At 37.1% G+C, this 10,431-nt stretch overlaps 1 protein-coding gene across 1 annotated transcript; it reads right to left on the reverse strand.

Moving 5' to 3' along the window:
* Nucleotides 1-3,333: 3,333 nt before the first annotated feature.
* Nucleotides 3,334-9,981, reverse strand: NDUFA4 (NDUFA4, mitochondrial complex associated). Its single transcript, XM_004676722.2, has 4 exons — nucleotides 9,820-9,981; nucleotides 8,847-8,935; nucleotides 8,131-8,191; nucleotides 3,334-3,550 (listed from the first exon to the last, which is right to left on the reverse strand). Exons 1-4 carry the CDS (start codon nucleotides 9,859-9,861, stop codon nucleotides 3,494-3,496), a joined length of 249 nt encoding a protein of 82 aa, XP_004676779.1. The 5' UTR covers nucleotides 9,862-9,981; the 3' UTR covers nucleotides 3,334-3,493.
* Nucleotides 9,982-10,431: the final 450 nt, after the last annotated feature.

Consider the following 10,431-nt stretch of genomic DNA (forward strand, 5'->3'; position numbering starts at 1 on the left):
CAAAATGATGTAAAAATAAACTTTGTAATAAAAAAAAAAATGAGGGTCCTGAATGTGATATTTGAACACTCTTTGAGAAAAGTGGTTGCATAACAGCATTCTAACATTTACTTCACACCACTCCAAGCAAAACTTGGATGTTTTCTCAATATATATACTTGTATACATGAACATGTATAGCTTTTACAATTGGAAAGAAAAATGGAAAAAGAAATCTGGAACTGTCAACTTCAAAAGATCTGTTTTCAATAGCGAAGGATCTGGGCTTTTTTTCTCACTCAGATTCATCTCAAATTAAACGTTGTAGAATTACCTTTGAATTCCAGTACAGGTTTTTTAGTTTAAACATAATGCTTTCCTTGGAAATGACTGTTAATAAAATTACCGAGAGTGGTGATAGAAATATAGGCAGAATACTTTTGCAAAAGCACTCAAATCATCTCAAATTTTGATTATTGCCATCAAGTCACTTGCAAACACTTTTAAGACTGCCCTCTTCTATATACCTGAACTTGCTTTTATTAAATAGCAAGTGTTAGGTACCATTCTAGGTGCTGAGGATCTATCAACGAAGCAAACAAAAATACCTGCTCTCATGGAGCTTACATTATAGTGTGGGTAAATACTTCACATAAAATGTTACTTTTATTGGGCCCTCCCTGGTGGCTCAGCGGGTTAAAGCACTGCACTGAGAAGCTAAAGCCACTTCCGCATGAGTTTGATTCCCGCTTGCCCCGGAGGTGACTATATGGTGTGGCAGACCTCTCCTGACCCACCCGCTGCTCCCCTCAGCAGTGTGCTTCGTCGATCTGCCTGTTCTGCTCCCCACTCTGTCTCTGGTGAAGCCTATCACCACCCCTGAGCCTCTAGCCTGTACCCCGGTTCTATATGTACAAATAAATAAATCTTTAAAAAAAAATGTTACTTTTATTACATCAGAAAGTAATTAAGGTATTGAGATGAAAAATAGAAAGTGATGAGGATTAAGAGTTTGAAATTTTGCACTGGCAAGGATTTAACTGAAAAGGTAACACAGGAGCTAACCTCAGTGAGAAGCAAACAAGCTCTTGACAGCAACTGGAGAAGAAAATTCTAAGCCCAGAAAAGACTAACCTTAAACCTTAGGCTAGGCCTCCTGATACAGGTGATTAAGAAATTCCATTTGGTGTTAGTAAGATAAAGTCAAACTTTAACTACCCAGCTTTTTGTTGAGTGAAATGGGGAAATGCTGGCAAGTTATAAGCAAAGGAATGCCTTTCTAGACTGCATATTAATTTTGGCTATGTTGAGAAGAGATGGTTCTCAGCTGAAAGACAAATGGAGAGGTAATTTTAATAATCCAGACTAATGATGAGTTTGGAACAAAGTGATTACTGAGGAATTTTGTTTAAAAAGTGAGACTGAATGTTTTGTAAGTAGAACATGATCTACTAACAGTATGAGGTATGATAAAAGTTAACATAAAAAGATTCAGGATTTTAGAATGAACTACTAAAAGGATGATATAACTATAACGCAATTTGATTGAAAATTGTGGAGTTTGCATAATTTTAGAACTGGGCATGGTAGAGATGCCTATTAGACATTAACATGGGCAATTTCATAGGTTCTATTGCTATCAAATAATAGTTAATAGGATGAGTTTAAAAACTATTTCACATCAAAGTTAACATTCAAACATGGATAAATCTAGGAATACATTCAAGAATTTCTAAGCATCTGTACTTTTTAATACTAAAAACTATTATTACTATTTCTTTGCAGTGTTTACTACTACCTGATGTTTTTTCTCATTACTTGGCTACAACTAAGGCCACCCACTGATGATGTGAAAGTTATATATAATTCACACCAAAGTATCGACAGCAGATCTCAAAAAGGGTCGACTTGGGTAGTTTTGCCTAGATAACATCTGGCAATGTCTGGAGGAATTTTTTTTCACACACGAGGTGGGGGAGGAGTGCTACCTGCCTAGGGTAATAGAGGCAAGGATCACTCCTGCAATTCACAGGATGTGCCATTACAGCACAATTATCTAACGAGCATCAACAGGTTGAAAAACCCTGTACTACAGATGGAAATTAGAGACCCAGAAACTTAAAATATAACCAAGTTAAATGAAAGGTACTCTATTCTCAAGACTACCTGGTTCAAATATTCTGAGAATTAATTTGAGGAACTTCACTATTCCAAGTCTGTTTCAACAGTTTACAAAAATTAAAATACCTATGCAATTCAAATTATTTCTGTTCCTAACATGTAAAATGTGAATAGCAGTTGGGAACCAGAAATATCCGTTACATATTAATATCCAAAATCGTACTAGGTTCCATGGAAGTTTCTGAGTGACATATAAGCACATACCGATGTGAAGACGATAAATGAGATATGGTTAATTCTTGTTCAGCCATCATTGAAGAAATGTCCTATTTACTGGATCACCAGAGATTCAGCAAAAAGGTCTACGCCATGTTAACAGGTAAGAGGTACACAAATACACACATTTACATCTTTTCCATCCAAATTCCAATTCCATAGCCCACTTAGTAAGATATTTCACATTTCCCCAATCTTAAAATGCTACTCATGTATTTTATGGCCTTGAAAATCTGCCAACACTCAACAAACATCTTCCACATTTCTTAGCCAATAGTTCCACTGTCAGCAATGAGACTCACATCAAACTACAATTCCCATCACACCACTTGATAAATCTTGAAAATCTTCACCAAGAGAATGCCATGGTTAAAACCATTGTTTACAACGGCACATACTTTGACACCAGCCAGTATCAAAACTCAGTATTTCTATTTTACCAATGCACAGAAGTTTTAATATCCCTCCTGATTGACTTTTGTAATATCCAGTTTCAGTTGTTAGATCTACTCTAGTAAAGTTATCAATGACCTATACACAGATGTGTTTTATCAGCACAGCTTCGTCTTATTTTTTGATCACACAAATTATAGAAATTCCTTAAGTTCTATTTTATTTGCTATAGCCTACTTAAAAGTTCAGAGCAGGCCCTCCCTGGTGGCGCAGCGGGTTAAAGCACTGCACTAAGAAGCTAAAGCCACTTCCGCATGAGTTCGATTCCCGCCTGCCCCGGGGGAGACCACATGGCGTGGCGGACCTCTCCTGGCCCGCCCGCTGCTCCCCTCAGCAGTGTGCTTCGTCGATCTGCCTGTTCTGCTCCCCACTCTGTCTCTGGTGAATTCTCTCACCCTCCGCATCTCTGGCCTATACCCCAGTTCTGTACAAATAAATAGATAAATCTTTAAAAAAAAAAAAAAAAGTTCAGAGCAGGTTTTCAGGATTAAAGAGAGACACATACCAAGTTTCAGATATATTTATTAATCAGTGTAAATCCCTACACAATACACCAACATGATTTCATGCATTGAGAGGGAAGTATTTCCTGGTAAGTGGAAAATTGTGCGGATGGCTTCTGGAAGACCTTCATTTTAAGCAGCTTTAGAGTGAACTATCTCATTTAGAAGTTTGGACCTTCTTTCTTCAGTTTGCTGTAATCTACATTCACTGAGTAGAACTTGGAAAAGAAAAAAGATATTTTAGATGGATCTGTCAAAATACACAAGAGATGGTAAGTTTTAAAAATATTTTTATTAAATTTCTATAGTAACATTGCATACATTAATTTTTTAATTAAGAAAATTAACAATGTAAAAGGTACAAACATTCCAGTCCTTTAATAATGGTTTTAGTAAGGTTAATATACTTCCGAAGTGTTAGTATGCTAGAAACAAAAAGTTCTTTAATTTCAAAGTGATTAAATTCTTCTGACACTTCCAATTTTTATGCTTTCACTTCCATCTCTAATTGTATAGGTGACTGTCCAAAATCGAGGAATACTAAGAACTACCATTTTTACTTGATTAGTGAAGTACTGTAATTTAATTTATAAGCAGCCAAAATAGGCTAGCAATGTACGGTAATGCTTTGTTGTTTGCTTACATTAACTTTTCACTGACTTGCTTCAATGATTTTTCTATTTTCTCTTATTTATAAGTTTCCTTAATCTTCTGAACCAGAATCATCAGTATCAAACCAACACTAGACCATATGGTAAAAAAGTTTTTACATTACTGTATCTTTGTTTTTAAATCGTATTTAAATGACTGCAGTTAGAAGCAACATTGTCTGAAATTTTCTTATTCAATTAAAATATATTTTAGAAGTCTATAATTGCTTAAAAAAAAAAACCTACCTTCTCTAACTTTCTTTAATGATTTATATTTGAAACTGTTCCAGAGTTTCTACTAAGGAAGCACTAAGATTTGCACATAAGCCCAAATATGACTACAATCTTGGGTTTTTGTCCCCCTCCCCCCAAAAAAACCTACAAGAGGTTGTGCTAAAATTAAAGGTCACATCATTTAACTCCAAAAAAGCTAGCAATAAAACTGCAAAAACATTAATTTTTTTCTTCAAGGTTTTTATAAAGCAAGAATTTCATAATTTTTTCTTCAAACCTTTATTTTTCAAAACAAAACCTAATGTCTTCCTTTCTAATTGAAAATTTTTTATTTTATTCAACAACAACAACAAAAACCAACTTCTAGGCTGTAAAGGCTACATACACATGGACTTTTAAAAAAAGGAATTATGTATGAGCCATAAAGTTTATATTTTTCATTTGGCAGTGTTCTATGAAGCAACTGAAAATAGAAAATGATAATGTTGGGCTTTTTAAAAAGATGCAGGCACTGTGGGCAAAAGCTTTATGGTTATCTTAATTATAACAACTTTTTTATTCTTTGTTCATAAAAGGGGCAACTGAAGTTTTATGAATTGCCAAAAACTACCTGGCTGGATCATGGCTCTACTCATGCAGACACAGTACCTTTTCAATTTTCTCAAAACTAAACAGATTTCTGATGGAATTGCTTCAATTCAGTTCCATATGCCAGTATAAAAATTCCCTGTAGAATTTAAATTTGAAATATGCCATATTTTTCAGTTTCTATGTCTTCATCCTTTTCCTCATTTATCATGGCTACCTTAAAGGTCTCTGACGATAGCTGGGAAGGCATAGTATATTCTGATCTTGGCATCAAGGCATTCAGTTGGTAAGTTTTGTTGGGTCTTTTGATGCTTAAATCCTATATTAATCCCCCTGTTGTCTGTATTTAAGTTGGCTTTCGTCGGACTTTAATACAAATCTTAGTGGCTTGCAGTAACAAAGGTTTATTTTTTACTCATTATATGCCATTTATAAAAAGTCTGCTCCATGTTATCTTCATTCAATCCTGGGCTGAATGTGTAGATCTGGTCTCAAGGCAAAGAACAATGGGGAATCGCCCAGATACTGGTTCAAAAGTGGCAGGTGCACTTCTCACTTACAATTTGGCAGAGCAAGTCACATGGCCAAACTTGATGTCAATGGGCCATAAAAAGAAGTTTCTTAGATGAGGGTCAATGAATGACAGAATAACATAGTCTATACCTCATTATTTGGGTTAAAAAGCAACTGCAGGATTCATATATTTTACCCTTTTCAAGTCTTTGGGGTTGGCTCCCACTTACTTCTCTTGATAAATTTCCCCATTCTTCTGTTAGCTCATCTTTTGGCAAATATATTCAGCAGTGGAACAATAAAATATTGTCTCCAAATCTTTTCATATAAAAAGTTCTTTAGGCACATGGTTTGTTTCCATGTTAGATCAACTTTATTAAATATTTTGCCATTATATATTATGATCCATCTTTCCAATCTCTAATATCAGTAATAACTATTCAAAATTCAATCTATTCAACACACATTAGATTTTTATTGCAGCAACATTTCATTTCCAGTTTACACAACTTCACACTGACATGTTGAAGGACACTGAAAACTGGGATCATTATTAGGATCATGCAGGGAGCTTTTGGGGCTATGCATTTCCAAAGGATTCCAGTATATCCTTTGACAAAAGACTATGTACTGCTTTTGTTTGTTTTCCATGTTAACAGTTGGATGTAAGATCATTTTCTCTAAAATAAACTTAAACACATTCACAAGAGTAAAGTAAGACAAGATGCCATTTTTTTTTTTTTTTGGCAAATTTTAACACAGGCTCAATTTGCCTCATCTGTGCATTTTTAATTGCTTCCTATAGGGAGATCTGTTTAAAGATTTAGCAGTCAAATTATCAGCTTAAGAAAAAAGCCTGAAATCAGCAAAGAGTGACAATTATCTTAAAAGCAGCTTTCAGCAGTAATGATAGCACCAATATCCAAATTCCCCATGGAGGGATATCTGCTACAGGGTACTGGGTATTCACTGGGAAGGGGGCATCTTAAGCGTGCTTAAGCAAACTACTACTTCTCTCTTGAAGTAATCAGGTATAGTGGAAAATATATGTAGTTGAGTCACAGACTTTTATTTTTTTAAAGATTTATTTTTATATAGAAGAAAAGGGGTGCAAGCCAGTGGTGTGAGGGAGGAGACAGTGAGACACAGTGTTCCATCAGAACAGGTGGATCTACTGAAATACACTGCTGAGGGGAGCAGCAGACAAGACTGAAGAGGTCTACTGCACCATGTGGGTCAGCTCCCAGACGTGGGATCAAACTCATACTCGTGACCGCAGTGGCTGACAACAGCTTGATAGTACTGAGATTTCAAACCCTCCATCACCAGGGAGGCCCAAGTTAATGCACTTTAGATCAATAAACAGTAAGGTATGTGAATTAAATTCTTAAAAAGCTGACTTCCCGCCACATTGAAAGAGTTTGTTTTTATAGGCAAAAATGTTATATTGAAGGGTATTATTTGGGGCACCAATAAATGCTCTTGACTTGCCATGGCACCACTGGATATAAAATGTCTGACTGATGGGCCTTCCTGGTGGCACAAGGGATTAAGTCGTAGTACAATGAAGGTACCCACAGCAGCACAAGTTCAATCCCCAGCCATGGAGATGCTCCCCTCAGCAATGTATTTCATTTGATCTACCTGTTCTGCTCCCCATTCTGTCTCTGGTGAATCCTCTCATACACACCCTGCCCCCACACCTCTAGAATTTACCCAAGTTCTTGTGTGCAGAAATAAACCTTTTAAAAAAAAAAAGTATAACTGAGGACATTATATGAGAAGACAAAGGAAAACTAAAAGAGTGGGTATATTATGGCTTATTAGTGAGACTGAAAAAAGCCACATTTGCAAAATTAGAGAGCAAAATGAAGGTTACTAGGGCCTGTGGCACTGAGGGAATAGATAAGATATTTAAAAGGACAAGCACAATTAGTATATAAATTAATTTTGGCGGCCTAATGAACAGCATAGTTAAGTATAATCAACAATATTGTCTTATAAGCATAAAAGCTGCTAAAAAGCTAGATCTTAATGGTTCTCAACCCTCAAAAAAAATTATGTGATGCAATAAAGGTGTTTATTAAGTAAATACTATAGTAATCATACTGTAACATATACATCAAAGCATCACTTTATATGTTCATTTTATCTTAATAAAATAAATAATGGTCTCAGTGGATGATATCATTCTTTGAAAGAGTAATTCCACAAACCACCTTCAAGAGAAGATGTTTAAAGTTTATCTTGAAGGACATGATAAAATATAACTTTCAATAAACTGGCTACTCATCTAACCCTCACCTGAAATATTCAACACACCAGGAAGAAATAAGACAACCCAACCATCCACTACATCAGTGCTAATCAAAGCGGTGTTTATGAATCAGCAGCAAGCATCATCATTACCTGAAACCTAATTACAAATTCAAGTTCTTGACCTTCTACAACAACCTATTCAATCAGAATTTCTGGTGGTAGAGCTAAAGAATCTGTTTTAGCAACCTCACTGGCTGAGGACTACATACACTTGAGAATTACTACATTAGTCTATGCAATATGTAAAAACTGGTGAAAGAGAGTACTAGCTCTTTTCTAGCCAAATCAAAATACAGAAATTATCTTTTCACATCCAAAGTCTAAGTAAATAGTATCCTTAGCAAAATATACCATCTTTATTTCACAGAATAATCTAGCAACTGCTCAAAATTCATTACAATGAAATTTTACTTGTTCATTCTGTATCAAAAGCACCATGACAAAGTTTATTAAAATACAATTTCCAGCACTTCTGAAATAATTGTGTAGTTTACCTTATATTGATCATTGGGACCCAATTTGTTCCAGGGTTCTGGGTTATTCTTTCTGTCCCAACTAAAATGAACAAAACATTATAATTGTTAAATAATTAAACATTACCTGAAACAGTTTTGTACTTTTCAAGAAGTTAAAATTTCGAATAGATCTCATTTTCTCGTAGAAAAAGTGTTGTCTTCATTATGTAACTAAAACAGATCTATAAGTAATCCCACATAATCAAAAAAAAGTGAAACACAAAGCTTCTTGAAGCAATTATGCCTCAAAGGAAATTTTGTAGTTGGTTTTTTACTAGAGATCAATATTTCATCTATTAAGTAGTACCTAGAAATATACATAGGATGACAATGAACCAATCTGGTTTTTTTTCCTATTTTCAACCTCAAAAAAGGGTTTCCTAGTTTCAACATCTATTGTGAAAAGGAGACAAAAAGCATTACAATAATCAGTAAACCCGGTTACTTTATAAAAACAGTATATTCCCAGTCCTCACAACATTCCAACATAGGTACCAGCAGTTCTACTCTACTGCTGAGAAATGAGACTCAAATTTAAATAATTCCATGATCTAGGAAAAATGAAAGTGGGATTTCAAATTACTCTATGAGCACCAAATTGAGCGCCTTTTCTATGACCTGACGTTGCCTCCCTAGACAGACTGTGGTTCCTAAAACAACTTGATAAACCATTCTAAACATTTTTAAACACTCACCTGACATCTGGATTGAACAAAGCCAGACGCAGGAGATACAGTCCTGCGCCAGTACCTCCCGCTCCAATAAATACGAAGAGGGGGATCAACTAGAACCAAACACAAAATGGACAAGATTAATAGGTAACTAGAAGCATCTAGAAACTGACAAAAAGAGGCTACAATAATTTATTAGCCAAGCCTCAAAAAAATGTTTTTGACCTTGTAGTAACATGTGCATAAAGGTGAACCTTAAAAGATTTCCAAGAAAACAGATCAAGTCTTCTTCACCTTATATTTAAGTTTGCCTCAATATAGGCGTCGTGGAAAACAAATTACTTAAAATAAGAGTTTGAATGCGCAGAAACACCAGTATCAAATATCCGTTTTAGGCATAAAGAAAACATACAGCCAATTTAACGCATAGATAACAGGCTTGAAGGTAATAACTACATTGAGTGATTAAGCTGTAAGATTACAGAACACTGACTTGCTGGGGGAAATTAACAGCTACAAAAAAATCTTTACCTGCGATTAAAATCTGCACTACCACCACCCCCAAAATTTTCAAAACAAAGATTCGAAGACCACAGACCCTCACTTACCAAAAGGCCTCGCCGTTCAATGTCGTGAGTACATGATCCTAACACACAGCACAACAAATTGGGAAACCTGATCTTGGCTGATCTCCAAACCACACAGCGTTCGACCATCCCGCTACATCGGTCTAAATAGCAAAAAAGGCGCAGCCACCAGAATGATGCACCACTACTCACTAGCTCATTTTTGTCTGAAGGTACCCCACCTTCTGCCGCTCAGCTCCAAACCCCCAAAGCAGGCTGGCTGCAGGAGGTCAGAGCTCAAGCGCCTAGGGCAACCCAGAAAGTAGCACAGGAAGTTCCAGTACAGAGAAAGGTACGCGGCCATAAAGGAGGAAGCTCCAAATATTAAAGACGCAATACTACACAAAATGCTAAAGGGGTCAGGTACTTACACTAGGGTGCTTCCTGGCTTGACTGACGATCAGGCGGAGCATGGTTGCGGGAGAGGCCTTGGGCTGGGAAGACGAGAACAAGTCTGCAAGGCCGAACGAAGTCACCGCACCTAAGCAGTACGGACGTCCAAAGTCATCCAAGACCTCCTACCTGAAGGGCCCCGGGCTCGAAGGGCAGCCTATGGAAGGAGGACCCGGATGTGGCTGTCCGTAATAGTGCCTGCTTCGATTCCCGCGCCCCGTGCACCCGCCTAAACTACCCAGGTCATCAACAAGCTTCCTCAAAAATATATATATTCTCATTCCTGTGTTCTGTGTGTTTGGGGCAAGTAATTTTTGGAATGAACTAGAATCATTCTATTGACTAAACAGGCACTTTCTCCGGGGGCCACACCATAAGGATTGGCGCGGGCGGGCCGAAGGGCCCTACGCACGCTCCTCAAGCTAAGTCCTCCGGCGCGGCGCCTGCGACCGAGGTTCAGGAGTTGAAGCGCTGTGGACGCGCGTGCCTGAAGCGAGCCGGCCAGGCTCTTACAGCCGCTGAGGGAGCCGCGCGGCGCCTGTGATGGCTGAGCGCCAGGCGCCTAGACTGAAGGTCAAGGCTCATGTCTC

Source organism: Condylura cristata, unplaced genomic scaffold (genome assembly GCF_000260355.1).
Source record: "Condylura cristata isolate star-nosed mole 26May11 unplaced genomic scaffold, ConCri1.0 scaffold00005, whole genome shotgun sequence".
NCBI lineage: Eukaryota > Metazoa > Chordata > Mammalia > Eulipotyphla > Talpidae > Condylura > Condylura cristata.

Bases quoted from the DNA above. Each gene is read 5' to 3' on its own strand.
- NDUFA4 (XM_004676722.2), bottom strand. From the start codon at position 9,861: ATGCTCCGCCTGATCGTCAGTCAAGCCAGGAAGCACCCTAGT. The intron at 8,936-9,819 runs GTAAGTACCTGA...GTTTGGTTCTAG, and splicing joins AAGCCAGGAAGCACCCTAGT to TTGATCCCCCTCTTCGTATT. The intron at 8,192-8,846 runs GTGAGTGTTTAA...TGTTCATTTTAG, and splicing joins TTGTTCAATCCAGATGTCAG to TTGGGACAGAAAGAATAACC.